We start from the raw sequence: 14274 nt of genomic DNA, 5'->3' as shown, positions 1-14274 counted from the left end.
AGGTGCCGGAAAAGGAAAACCAGAGCGTCACAGGACGGGGGAGGGAGGGAGAGGAAGGACAGGGAGCGCGAGAGCAATAGACATGGCGGCTGTTGAGTGAGCTAGAGTGGCCCCTGGAGAACCTCCAGGCCGGGGCTGGGGTTTAGGGGGGCTTCAGAGCCATGTCCTACGCCTATCTCTTCAAATACGTCATCATCGGGGACACCGGTATGGGCGGGGAAAATGAGGGAGTTTCAGCCACGGGTCGGGGGTGGGGACTGTGGGGGCGGGGATATTACTATTTAAGGCAAATATGAACTTGCTCACCATGTATATACATATACATACATAGAGAGAGAGGTCACTATTTAGGTCACTATATAGAGTGTGCGACCTTACATCAACCCTGTGAGGAAGGACACCGTTGATCCCATTTTGCAGATATTGACCATCTGACACTGTGTAAAAGGACCACTTCCTAGCTCTGGGTTCCCCAACACAAGGCTACAAATCCTGTGCACATTTGTTTTGTTTTGTTTGTGACATTATTTATAGTCCCCCCCCTTTTTTGGCACAGCCCACCCAAGGATGCGTGACGTTTCCTAAAATCACACTAGAATTAAAAGGACAGAACAAAGCACAGTTTTAACTAGCAAAACACAACATCTGCTTGGGAGTAAGCACCACTGAGCTCTGTTTACTTCTGAGTAAACATGCATAGAATTGGGCTGTCAGTGTGGGAACCACGGAAAGGCTTGGATAGGTCTGCCTTACATTTTTGTTTTTTTAATTCCTCCTCCCTGTACTTCTTAATCACAGGGATCTTAGACCCACTGATGATGCACAGGTATAAAATCACTGCTGTAAAAAAAAAAATCACTGTCTAAACACATATAACCCATGATGACAGGTTACTACAGTTCAGGAGGATTGTTGCATTATGTTGCAATAATAGTATAGTAATAGTAACAACAGCAGGTTTCAAACCCTGTTGAAAGCTGGAGGTGGACAGGACAGGGCAAAAGGAAGCATTTTCAGTTTGTTTCTTTGCAAAGAGATACAGTACAGTCATACCTCGGGTTGCGAACGTGACTGTAATCTGGGAGGAAACCTGGGAAGTGGACACAAACGGAGTTACAGAGGCAAGGTGTCATGAACAAAAGCGCCTCCCTCAGCTGATGCCTTGTCTCCACTGGCTCTCTTCAGTATTATAATGTAGATCTTTGAGTAGGCTGAGCAGCAGTAATATTATCAATTATACACAGTAATCTTAATGCCCAGTCCCACCCTCACCAACCATACACAAGGTTTGGGTAAGATGGTCTAAGCTCAGAAGCCAAGATCCTGCAAAGTCCCCGCAGACCAACCATACTATATCTTACATATAATCTTACAAGTCTCTCTAACACTGAGCCTCCCTAAGTGTTTTAGTCATGCTGGCCACAAGACCCAGAAAGCTGTCTGAGGACAAACGCCAGCTCCCTCAGCCTGAAACAAGGCGAGCGCCACACCCTATAGCCAAGTTTGACTGGACCTAACCATCCAGGGCTCCTTTACTTTTACCTTTTTAGCTGCCAGTATAGAACAGAGAGATGGTGAGATTCAGTTGTGCTGTTGATCAAAGCAATGGAAGATGGGAGTGGTTTCACGCCTGCTAACCAAATTGTGGAAGTGAAATAAAGGGTCTCTATTTTTCTACAAGACAGTATGAGTTATTGCCTACAAAGCCTTAAAGGAATGGGGAGCTTGGGACACTGCGGATGTTGCTGGACCACAACTCCCAACATCCCTGAATATTGTCAATGCTGGTTGCTGGGGGTGATGGGAGATGGAGTCCAGCAATATCTGGAGGCTCATGGGTTCTCCAACTCTGCCTGAAATGGTCCTTCACATAGCCTGTCATCAAACCCTCTTCTCCCACATTTTCCTGCCCAGCCACTGGATTCATCATCAGGTTAGGTGGGATGCAAGACTGGGCCTTTTAAGTCACAGAGCCTAGCTTGTAGAGGCCCTTACTTCAGGAAGTCTGTTTGCCCCTTAGTGAAGAGCAAAGACATTCTTGTTTAGCCATGCCTGCTTGCCTTTTCTCCCCAAATTATGGACCATGTTGTTTCTGGGCAGTGTTACAAAATTACAAATATAAAACAAATGGAAAATTTAGCAAAAAGCCTGGCGTGCTCTTGTCCATGGGGTCACGAAGAGTCAGACATGACTAAACGACTAAACAAAAACAACAAGCAAAACATACATTTAAAAACAACATTGATAAAGCCAGTTTAAGAGCCACATAAAAGGGAGCAGGACAGCCGTATAAAGAAGGAACTACTGTCTATATGGCGAATAAATAAAGTCTCGAGAGAAAGTGTGGAAATTCTCCCAAGAGGTTTGCAGAGGCTTCATTGTAACTTGTACAACTCGAGGCCAGTCCATAGGACAAAGAAGGCCCCGCCCCACCAACCAATGCTGGTTTTGACCTACAAAGCTTCAGCATCTCAATACCTTAAGAACCGCCTCTCCCCATATGAACCGACTCAGACCCTCTGCTTGTCATCCAAAGCCCTTCTCTATGTCCCCACTCCCCAAGAGGTTCAGAGGATGGCAACATGAGAACGAGCCTTTTCTGTGGTGGAATGCTCTCCCCAGAGAAGCTCGCCCAGTGCTATCGTTACATGACTTTAGATGCCAGGTGAAAACAGTCCTCTTTGCCTTTGGCCATTAAACAATCTATGGCCTGTTAAATGTGGCGGGGGGGGGGGCTGTTATTATGCTTGTTTGATGATTATGCTGTGTCTTATGTTTTTTATTATTATGCCGTGTAAATTAAGTTCCTAATGTTGTATACCGCCCTGGAATATTTGGATAAAGGGCAGTATATAAATTGAATAAATAAATAAAATTAAAACAAAAATAAACATCAGTTGGTCCTCTGCCAGCCTCCACCAGGGGCAGCACTGTCTGTGGGTTTCCTCCTTGTTGCAGGTGTTGCCTTTGTAGAACTCTGCTGGGAGCAAAGCTAGAGTTGGTGTCTCTGCTTGGCACTGGCATTTGTGGGCCTTTTTCCTTCCATCCTATGGGTCTCAATGGGCACCAGCCACCACTAATCAAAGGGCTTTGTTTGTTTGTTTGTTTTTGTACAACAGCTTCTGAATTTATTTTCTATTTTTTTCTCCAAAGGTGTTGGGAAATCCTGCCTCTTGTTACAGTTCACAGATAAGCGGTTCACAGCTGTCCATGACTTGACCATAGGTGAGTCCCCAATGGGCCTTGGGGTATTATTTAAGCAGGGTTCCAGAGGAGGGGGTGTTGTTGCATGTATTTGGACTGGAGGAACAAAGCTGGGGGGACACGATGCCCTACAGCTGGGCGGTAGGGAGAGAACAGGGGAGCACAGAGGCTCTTTTTCAGCGTGTACAGAAACGCAGTCCATAACAACAGCACCATCTCTCTCTCTCTCTTTCTCTTGTGTGTGTGTGTATTCTTCTTCTTTGGCGATCACTCGTGACCGAGTAAAATTGTCTTCCATGAACACGGTCTTAACAGTGAGTCCGTAAGTGACTGTGGAGGCCAGTTCTGGATCCACAAGTTCTTCCACAGTGGGGACATAGGCTTCCAGGCGGGAGTTGATCATGGTGAGGGTTTGCCAAGCATGGCTTCCTCTTAGCACGTTTCTCCCTTGCATCTTGAGTTCGAGTGTCTTCAAAGCCCACGACACCTTTGGTAAAGGCTGTTCTCCAACTGGAGCACTCGCAGGCCAGTGTTTTCCAGTTGTCAGAGTTTATACTACATTTTTTTAAAGATTGCTTTGAGAGAGTCTTTAAACCTCTTTTGCTGACCACCGGCATTACGCTTTCCTTTCTTAAATTCGGAATAGAGTAATTGCTTTGGGAAACGATAATCAGCCATCCTCACAACATGGCCAGTCCAACAAAGTTGATGTTGAAGAATTATCGCTTCGACACTGGTGATATTTGCTTCTGCCAGTACACTGGCATTAGTTCACCTGTCTTCCCAAGTGATGTGTAAAAATTTTCGGAGACATCATTGATGGAATCTTTCGAGGAGCTGACGATGGCATTTATAAGTGGTCCATGTTTCACAAGCATACAGTAAGGTCTCTCTGTGTGCGTGTGTGTGCATGTGTATATGTATATATATGTAAGTATGTACATACACAGAGCCACATAGGCAAAAAGGGTCTCCACTCTCCAGGAGCCTGCAATTTAAAATAAAAGAGTGACACAGAGAGATGATGGGGAAAGCCTGGAGGAATGAAGACCAAAGACACATGCTTAGCAGTTTGGATAGCAGGTGGGAATGAGGAGGAAGAAGATAACGCATGAGGATAAAGGGGGATTTGAGTAGGGGCGGAAGAAGGGGGGTGCAGTGGGGGGTAGGGCGCCCCAAGTGTCACCACTGAGGGGGTGATAAAATGCTGGCAGCACTCACCACAGGTTCTGCAGCACGCCCAAGCCACTCATCTCTCCTGGGAGTGACGCAGTGGCTTGGGCGCCCGCAGGCTCCGTGCTGCCCCCAACAGTCCGCCTGCTGCCTCCCCCTCAGCTGTAGGGCAGCTGAGTGGGAGGAGACAGGCTGACTCCTCGGAGGCCCCATGGAGTGTCCTGCCCCAGCTGGCCCTGCCCCTGGGTGCAGGGCATGCACCGCTCCAGGTGCCTGATCGGCTTGCTCTGCTGCTGGATTTGAGGACAACAGGAAGGAGAGAAAAGATGCCACATATGTATCCAAGCCAGGAGTTTCATGTCTAAGGACCAGTGAGGGAGAATGGGTCGCTTATAGGAGCAGAAGACCTTTGGTTGGCTGAAGGTGGTAGAACTGGAAGGAGTTGGGGGGGGGTATTTCACAGGCCGGGATATAATGAGAAACATGGGTTGAATGATATGGCGGGTTGGGGTTGTGGAGAGTTCCTCCCCTCTGAGCTTTCTCCTGTTCTTCCATTTCTCCACCAGGTGTAGAGTTTGGTGCACGGATGGTCACCATTGACAACAAAAAGATCAAGCTGCAAATTTGGGACACGGTGAGCTCCCCTTGAAGCCTTGACCGTTTGCAAATGCAAAGGAACGATTTTGGGGACCGGAGTGCCAAAACAGAGCAAGGGCATTTCAGCTTCACAGGGATCATTTTGTTTTAGTTGGTTGTCTATCCCCATCTTGGGCATCTGCTCCCAGCCAGAGCTCCAACCTGTTTTGTTTTGTTTTACTTAAGTGTTGACAGGCAGGAAATTATTCCTCCAGCCCTGTTTAACCAACTGCTCCAGGGCTGCAGAGTTGGAAGGAAGAAAGGAACAAATTAGGAGAACAGAGAGGCTGGAATTTCAGGAGGAGGGGTTGTGGGTCCGAATTTTGGAAAGTGGAGGGGGGAGGGGGATTGAGGGCTAAGGAGACTGGGGCACGTTTACACCATACATTTAAAGCACTCTTACATCAGTTTAACAGTTGTGGCCCCCCACTGCTCCAAGAATCCTGAGGAATGTAGTTTGTTAAGGTGCTGCTACAACAACTATAATTCCCAGAGTTCCCTAAAAAGATGGATTGATAAAGCGCTCTAGGAATTGTTGCTTTCTGAGGGGAATAAGGGTCTCCTTGCAACTCTCAGCACTCCTAACAAATTATAATTCTCAGGGATCTTCGGGGGAAGCCATGATTGTTAAAGTGGTATACTTTAAATTTATGGTACAGGTATGCCCTAAAACAGGAGGCCTCTATTCCAGTTAAAATGCCCAGGGTTTCCTGGGAAGAGGGATGGAAAGGGGATGAGTGCTATAGGTGTGGGCATGCTTAGCTAGTACAGTGGTACCTCAGGCTACATACGCTTCAGGTAACAGACTCCGCTAACCCAGAAATATTACCTCGGGTTAAGAACTTTGCTTCAGGATGAGAACAGAAATCGTGCTCCTGCGGCGCAGCAGCAGAGGGAGGCCCCATTAACGAAAGTGGTGTTTCAGGTTAAGAACAGTTTCAGGTTAAGAACGGACCTCCGGAACAAATTAAGTAAGTAACCAGAGGTACCATTGTAGTTTAGACAACTCCATTTTTTTGTGTTTCCTGATTGGTTCTCTCCCACTCCAAAGGCTGGCCAGGAATCCTTCCGCTCCATCACTCGCTCGTACTACAGAGGGGCTGCCGGAGCTCTGTTGGTGTATGACATCACCAGGTGAGGACAAGGCTCTCAATGGCTACTAGCCATGACGGCTATGCTCTGCCTCCACTGCTGGAGTAATTCTGGAAATTACCCAGGAGAGGAGGCTGCTCCTGTGCTCAAATCCTGCTTGCGGGTTTCCCACGGGCATTGGGTTGGCCACTGCGTGAACAGGATGCTGAACTAGATGGGACTTTGGCCTGATCCAGAAGACTCTTCTTACGACGTCAGACCGTGGGTCTTAGGGTCCGCATGGCTGAGAATGTGCTGCAAAGAGTTTAACTTGGGGGAGCGGACAGGGACTTTATGTTCCGCTCACTGCTGGCCCAGATGAGTGGTGGAACTTTAGGCTCCTACTGCACACCCTGACCTACCTTTCTTGCTCTGTGCAGACGGGAAAGCTTCAACCATTTGTACACCTGGCTAGAAGATGCGCGGCAGCATTCCAGCTCCCACATGGTGGTCATGCTCATCGGCAATAAGAGGTATCCAGTCATCTTCTGCTTTCCAACTCACCTGTTCCCCCATCCCCACCGGCCAAGGACTCGGGGTAGATCATGGGTAGGCAAACTAAGGCCCGGGGGCCGGATGCGGCCCAATCGCCTTCTCAATCCGGCCCGCGGACGGTCCGGGAATCAGCATGTTTTTACATGAGTAGAATGTATCCTTTTATTTAAAATGCTTCTCTGGGTTATTTGTGGCGCCTGCCTGGTGTTTTTACATGAGTAGAATGTGTGATTTTATTTAAAATGCATCTCTGAGTTATTTGTGGGGCATAGGAATTCGTTCATTTATTCCCTCCAAAATATAGTCCGGCCCCCCCACAAGGTCTGAGGGACAGTGGACCAGCCCCCTGCTGAAAAAGTTTGCTGACCCCTGGGGTAGATAATAGTGAATTGGGATGTTTGTATATTACTTTATGTGTAAATCACCTTGAGGTGGTGGTTTAGCTGATTTGTAAATTAAGCGGAATAAATAAGAACAAGAATATATGTGCATTTGTTTTAGTATATGTTTGCACTGTATTGTGAAATCGCTTCAAGGTGCTTCGTAGGGAGTGATTCATAAATTAAATTATTATTATTATTAATTAATATTTCTTGCCTCTCTCATCCCGCAGTGACTTGGAAAATCGGCGAGCTGTACGGAAGGAAGAAGGTGAGGCTTTTGCCCGGGAACACGGCATGGTTTTCATGGAGACCTCTGCAAAGACAGCATCCAACGTAGAAGAGGTGAAGAAAATCTTGGGTGTTTGCCTGTCCTCCCCCCACCCCAGTTCCCTTCCAGTCCGTGTTTCCTTTTGGGGCAGGAAAAGCATTCACATAACTTATTCTTCTTACCGCATGCAGAAGAACATATACTGCTTATATTTCTTATACTGAATCAGACACTTTTCCATCAAGCTCAGTATTGTCTACACCGGTGGTTTTCAACCAGTGTGCCATGGCACCCTGGGGTGCCTTGAATGATGATCAGGGGTGCTGTGGGCAACACTGGCCTCTGTCCCTCTTTCCTTCCCTCCCTCCTCTGATGCCCTCTCATGTCTCTGCCTGCCAAAAGCTTGCACAGCTGTTTGTTGCAGCAGCCGTGGCTACAAGCTCCACAGGCAAATGGTGCCTCTGGGGCTGGCCGGGGGGTGCTGGTTGCCAGGAGTGAAGGCTGCCTCGGAGTAAGCAAGCAAGTGGGCGAGGGAGCCCAGCCAGCCAGTCCACCAGCCCTTGTTGTTGGGAATGGAGGCTAGTGAGAGGAGGGCAAGCAAGTACTGTACTGGCCTTTCTTGTGCTTGCTGTGTGCAAGGCCTGCCTGGAAGCTGAGTGCCCGCTGCTGCCCCTGCCACCTCCCAAGGTAAGGTGCTGGCTTCACATTCACCTTTGGCCAGTCTCCGTTGGGATACTGAGGCTGGGTGTATCCTCTTCCCAGGCCCCTGTGGGGCAGTGTGAGGAGGCACCTCTCATTGGATGGGGGCAGATCAGAGACCGGGGGCAGTGGCAGCGGCTGCCCAGAGGACTCCTAAGTAGAGGGGAGAGCAGAGGAAGCTGAGGGAACACTCCACAAAGGTGTTCGAAAAAGGGCGAGAGGCTGCCAGCTCTGCAGGCAGGGGGTGACATAACTGGCTCCTGAGTGGGTGCCGCAGAAAGAATGTAATTGGCCAAGGGAGCCATGAACTCGAAAAGGTTGAAAACCTCTGGCCTGCATGGACTGAAGGTGGCTTTCCAGAACTTCCAACAGAGTTCTCTCCCAGTGCTACCCAGAAATGCTGGGAATTTACCTTGTGTATGCAAGACGCATGTTATAGAATCATAGAATCATAGAGTTGGAAGAGACCACAAGGGCCATCGAGTCCAACCCCCTGCCAAGCAGGAAACACCATCAGAGCACTCCTGATATATGGTTGTCAAGCCTCTGCTTAAAGACCTCCAAAGAAGGAGACTCCACCACACTCCTTGGCATCAAATTCCACTGTCGAACAGCTCTTACTGTCAGGAAGGTCTTCCTAATGTTTAGGTGGAATCTTCTTTCTTGTAGTTTGGATCCATTGCTCTGTGTCCGCTTCTCTGGAGCAGCAGAAAACAACCTTTCTCCCTCCTCTATATGACATTCTTTTATATATTTGAACATGGCTATCATATCACCCCTTAACCTCCTCTTCTCCAGGCTAAACATGCCCAGCTCCCTTAGCCATTCCTCATAAGGCATCGTTTCCAGACCTTTGACCATTTTGGTTGCCCTCCTCTGGACACGTTCCAGTTTGTCAGTGTCCTTCTTGAACTGTGGTGCCCAGAACTGGACACAGTACTCCAGGTGAGGTCTGACCAGAGCAGAATACAGTGGCACTATTACTTCCCTTGATCTAGATGCTATACTCCTATTGATGCAGCCCAGAATTGCATTGGCTTTTTTAGCTGCCGCGTCACACTGTTGGCTCATGTCAAGTTTGTGGTCAACCAAGACTCCTAGATCCTTTTCACGTGTACTGCTCTCAAGCCAGGTGTCACCCATCTTGTATTTGTGCCTCTCATTTTTTTTGCCCAAGTGCAATGCTTTACATTTCTCCCTGTTAAAGTTCATCTTGTTTGTTTTGGCCCAGTTCTCTAATCTGTCAAGGTCGTTTTGAAGTGTGATCCTGTCCTCTGGGGTGTTAGCCACCCCTCCCAGTTTGGTGTCATCTGCAGATTTGATCAGGATGCCCTTGAGTCCATCATCCAAGTCGTTGATAAAGATGTTGAATAAGACTGGGCCCAAGACAGAACCCTGTGGCACCCCACTAGTCACTCTTCTCCAGGATGAAGAGGAACCATTGATGTTCTGTCGCTGAGCTACAGATGGGAAGGTCTGAAGGTCTGAAAGCCTGCTCCTTGGAAGTCCTGCACTGCCCTGGCTTCTGAGGTTTTGACAATCCCCATCCATACAATTTCATGCCCATCTTAGCTGTCATGAGGACCAGAAACTTTAAATGGAAACAGAAGTCCCCATTTAGACTTGTATGACTGGCATTGGAGGCGTACAGAGGTTCCTGGATTCTCCCAGGTCCATTTAACTGTGCAGTTTTCCAATTAGGGTGGGGGGGGAATGTAGCTGATGTGGAGTGGGGTGGGGGAGCCTGCTAGCCTCCTTACCACACCATATCTAGATGGTTATTTGTGGAATATGGTTGGGAGGGGGTGCAGAGAGGTGGGGGAAGAACCCAGCTCTCTTACAGTTTAGAAAAGCTTCTTTGCCTGATTGCTTGAAGGTAATTCTTGTTTGCTACAGGTGACACATGAAGTAACTGTTTACAAGCCCAATCATGTATTATACGGACAATAAGGGCTCAGAGAAGAGGGGATTTGCTGATGCTCAGGTCCATCTTCCTGCCATGGCTAGCTAGCAGCTATCTGTGATACCCAACAGCTGCTGGAGAGTTCATCCTGTACAGCCTTCATTAGAATGGTTTGCCTGCATATATTTTGGCCTGTATCGTTCCCTCTGGTGGGGGACTGAGCAAGCTTAGCAGGGACAGAATGCTGACTGTGGATTTGGAGGAGGAAAACAGAAAAACGGGATGGGTAGACAGTATGGAATGCAGTGCCCTGGAAGAGGGAAAATACCTCCCCCTCTGTACTAGTGCCAGACCCATTTCTGTGTCCCATTTTGATGTGCAGGATAGGAACTTGTCTTTATTGCTGTATTATTTTACCCATCTTGCTTGTTTCTTAAAAAAAACTTTCCCCCTTCTATCTACTCCTTCCAGGCCTTTCTCCACACAGCTAAAGCCATCTATAAAAAGATCCAGCAAGGCCATTTTGATGTTAACAACGAGGCAAGTCAGACCTAGTGGCCTCCCTTGATGGCCCATCAAATTTTGTGATGGGGCTGGGGTGGGGATTGGCTAATGGCTATGTGTGTCAGTACAAGCAGTTCTCAGATTTGTAAAGTGATTTGTATTAAATTTTAACGCAATAAAACTTGATTTTGTATATTAGGATACTAGCGAACATAGGTAAAAAGAAAAGGTAAAGGACCTCTGGACGGTTAAGTCCAGTCAAAGGCGACTATGTGGTGCGCCGCTCATCTCGCTTTTCAGGCCGAGGGAGCTGGTGTTTGTATACAGACAGCTTTCCGGGTCATGGGGCCAGCATGACTAAACCGCTTCTGGCACAACGGAACACAGTGACGGAAGCCAGAACACACAGAAATGCCATTTACCTTCCCACCAGAGTGGAACCTATTTATCTACTTGCACTGGTATGCTTTTGAACTGCTAGGTTGACAGAAGCTGGGACAGAGCAACAGGAGCTCACCCCGTCGTGCGGATTTGAACTGCCAACCTTCCGATCAGCAAGCCCAGGAGGCTCAGTGGTTTAGACCACAGTGCCACCCACGTCCCTAGCAAACATCGAGAGCTGCCTTATACCAGCTCAGACGATGGTCACATTAGACTGTAGTGATAAACCATCACTTAATGCTACATGAACAAGCCTAGCTGCCTCCTCAGGTCATGCTCTCCTGTCATCACCTTTCACATGGCTAGGAGAAGATAGAGAAAGCGAAAGCTTCCCAGCTTAAATGTAACTTGTTGCTTAAATGCAAACCAAGATCATGGTTTGAACATGAACTATGGTTTTTTGTTTTTGTTTTTTAAAAAACCTACATCAAACCATGTGCTGGTTGAAACAAAACAGGGTTAAATCATGTTCCTCAGCTGAGACAAACAAAAGGCTGTGTTTAAAAGAAGGTAAATGCTTCCAGATTCCTCCTGCTCACGCAGAGAAGGAGAGCAGGGAATGTACCGGCTGGAAGGAGGCAAAGCTCATTCACGCAGCACTAAACCAAGGTTTAGATTAGAGGATTATACAAATTAATGGAGGCTATTGATGGCTCCTAGCCACGGTGGCTATGTTCTATCTCCACAGATGGAGGCAGCAATGCTGGAAACTACAGAAACCCAGTTTCAGACTTTTAAAAGACTCAGTTGAAGGAGTCTCTTGGAGGAAACAGCCGCTGCCTAGAGCAAGGGTAGTCAATGCTGCGCCCTCCAGATATTGCTGGTCCACAATTCCTATCAACATCTGGAGGGAACAAGATTGGCTACTCCTGGCCTAGAGGGACCGCCTCTTTCTGCGGCTTGCCAAAATGGGCTTGGGCGGTCACAGGTGGTATCATTCAAGCGGTCAAAGCAGTCCTGGCTTTCCTTCGGATTATTGTTAACTAAGCCCTTTTATTTCTCCACCTGCAGGGAAACGGCATCAGGATCGGCCCCCAGGAACCCACAGGAAGATCCTCCGCTGGCCACGGTCGTCAGGCCTCTGGAGACCGGTCAGGTTGCTGCTGAATTTCCCCTGAAGTCCATCCAGGCTGGGGAACACACGGGAAGATGCCTCTTCCGTGTCATGCTCTCTTTCTCTCTTTCGGTTTCAGGCACCACACTGGGGGCAGGAATCCTTCAAGTTCACCTTCCCTCGACCTTGTTACAGCCTATCTCTGCCCTAGAGTTGATTTTGGCTGGTGGCTGTTGGGGTGCTAGTAGTAACTCTTCCAAAAGCCTCCCATTTGAGGACCTCTCTTCACTCCCTCGTAGGCGAATGGTGCTTCCAGGTTCCTTCCTCCACCAATCTGTGCCTTTCCTCCAGCAGTTTCCTCTTCTAATGTTGGAGCTTTCCATTGCCCACACTTTGGGTTCACAGACGCCTTGGCAGAGGAGCTGGGGAGAGTGTAATCCAGTCTTAGATTTTAAGATCTACTGCACTGTTGTTTCAGCTTTGTATTAAATATTTCCATGTTTGACATTATTCTCTGACATGTCTTCTTTGGTGATCACTCGTGGCCAAGTAAAATTGTCTTCCATGAACATGGTCTTAACAGTGAGTCCGTAAGTGACTATGGAGGCCAATTCTGGATCCACACATCCTTCCACAGTGAGGACATAGGTTTCCGGGCGGGAGTTGATCATGGTGAGGGTTTGCCAAGCGTGCCTTCCTCCTAGCACATTTCTCCCTTTCGTCCTGAGTTTGTGCTTCTTCAAAGTCCATGGTAAAGGCTGGAGCGCTGGTAGGCTAGTGTTTCCCAGTTCTCTGTGCTTATACTGCCTTTTTTAAGGTTTGCCTTGAGAGCGACTTTAAACTTCTTTTGTTGTCCACTGGTATTTCGCTTTCTGTTCTTAAGCTGGCAATGGAGTAGTTGTTTTGGAAGACGATAATCAGGCATCCAGACCACATGACCAGTCCAATGAAACTGATGATATCTCTGGCATGTATTTATATATTGGGAGAAGAAAGGAAAAATTGATATATTGAATGGACTTGACTGTTTTGCATCCTGCCATGGCAGCTCCATAACAGAAGCTACCAACAAGCATCAAAACCACTTGCTTTGAGCGCAGTGACATCCTCTTTGCGGGCAAGAGATAGTATCTCTGGCTATTGGAGTAAACAAAGGAATGTGCTTTGTGCCTAGGCAGAGATCTTTAGAATATACATACAATGTATACATTTCTTGATTGTAAAATCCTCAAAGCAGTTTACAAAGAGAGTAAGACAAAAGCACTGCAGTAAAAATAGTTTAAAACAACTATGTAAAACTTCTCCCAAAATCAGCAGTGCACTTAAAACACATTACAGTGGTGCCTCGCAAGACGAAAAGAATCCGTTCTGTGATTCTCTTCGTCTAGTGGTTTTTTCGTCTTGCGAAGCAAGCCCATTGACGGATTAGCGGATTAGCGGCTTTTAGCGGTTTATCAGCTTATCGGATCAGCTGATAAGCGGCTTAGCGGCTTAGAAAAAGGGGGGAAGGGGGAAAAACCAGCAGGAACTCGCAAGACATTTTCGTCTTGCGAAGCAAGCCCATAGGAGATTCGTTTTGCGAAGCACCTCCAAAACGGAAAACTCTTTCGTCTAGCGAGTTTTCCGTCTTGCGAGGCATTCGTCTTGCGGGGCACCACTGTATAAAACACATTAATGTTCTACATGTCTGTGTAGGTTTCAGGGGGAGTATCCCAGCTGATGGGAACCTCAGGTGGGGAGAATGCTGTTGCACCCAGGTCCTGCTTGTGAGCGCCCCATGCACACCTGTTTGGCCTTTGTGAGAACAGGGTGCTGGACTAGAGGGGGCGTTGGCCTCATCCAGTAGGACTTATGCCCATCCGGCTGCTGATCCTTTTAAACTGGAGATGTGAGGAACTGAATGTGGCAACCTACTAAATGCAAGGCATGTGCTCTTCCACTGAGTTATAGTGGGGTGAGGATGCATACATGCCATACATTTAAAGCACACATACTGGGGGGGGGGGGGGTTTAATGCGAGCTGTAGCTTAAGAGTGCTGGGAATTATAGATCTGTGAGGGTAAACTAGAGTCCCCACAATTCATGGTGGAGTGTGTGTGTGCTTGAAATGGAAGGTGTATATGCAACCATTGCCTGTTCTGCAATTTATTAAACTGAAAGTGGGGATCTGTGGGTGATTAAATGCAGGGGTAGTCCTTTCTTTGATGGAGGAATGATGTATTTCAAAGGTGTGGGAGTGATACATTCTGCAGAATGCCAAAAACACATCCAGAGGTGTTCCTGCATGGGCATTTGTTTAGGGAAAAGATTAAGACTATGGATTATAAGGGTCCATCCCAGCTCTACAATTTTTATGTATGCTTCCCTAGAAGTAATGTAGCAC

At 47.7% G+C, this 14274-nt stretch overlaps 1 protein-coding gene across 1 annotated transcript; it reads left to right on the top strand.

Annotated features, from left to right (window-relative positions):
- Positions 1-37: 37 nt before the first annotated feature.
- RAB2B (RAB2B, member RAS oncogene family) lies at positions 38-12401 on the top strand. Its single transcript, XM_081168224.1, has 8 exons — positions 38-207; positions 3154-3225; positions 4944-5011; positions 6065-6147; positions 6525-6617; positions 7253-7364; positions 10364-10432; positions 11849-12401. The coding sequence occupies exons 1-8, from the start codon at positions 162-164 to the stop codon at positions 11942-11944; spliced, it is 639 nt and encodes a 212-aa protein (XP_081024350.1). The 5' UTR covers positions 38-161; the 3' UTR covers positions 11945-12401.
- Positions 12402-14274: the final 1873 nt, after the last annotated feature.

This window comes from Podarcis bocagei (assembly GCF_964188305.1).
Source record: "Podarcis bocagei genome assembly, chromosome: 13".
Classification (NCBI taxonomy): Eukaryota; Metazoa; Chordata; class Lepidosauria; order Squamata; family Lacertidae; genus Podarcis; species Podarcis bocagei.
Note: the sequence above shows the minus strand (reverse complement) of the source record. Positions and strands in the feature narration are given on the sequence as shown.

What these genes read in the sequence shown, in the direction of transcription:
- RAB2B (XM_081168224.1), top strand. Translation starts at nt 162, where the DNA reads ATGTCCTACGCCTATCTCTTCAAATACGTCATCATCGGGGACACCG. An exon ending in CAGCATCCAACGTAGAAGAG is followed by an intron (nt 7,365 to 10,363) that starts GTGAAGAAAATC and finishes TACTCCTTCCAG; the next exon opens with GCCTTTCTCCACACAGCTAA. An exon ending in ATTTTGATGTTAACAACGAG is followed by an intron (nt 10,433 to 11,848) that starts GCAAGTCAGACC and finishes CTCCACCTGCAG; the next exon opens with GGAAACGGCATCAGGATCGG.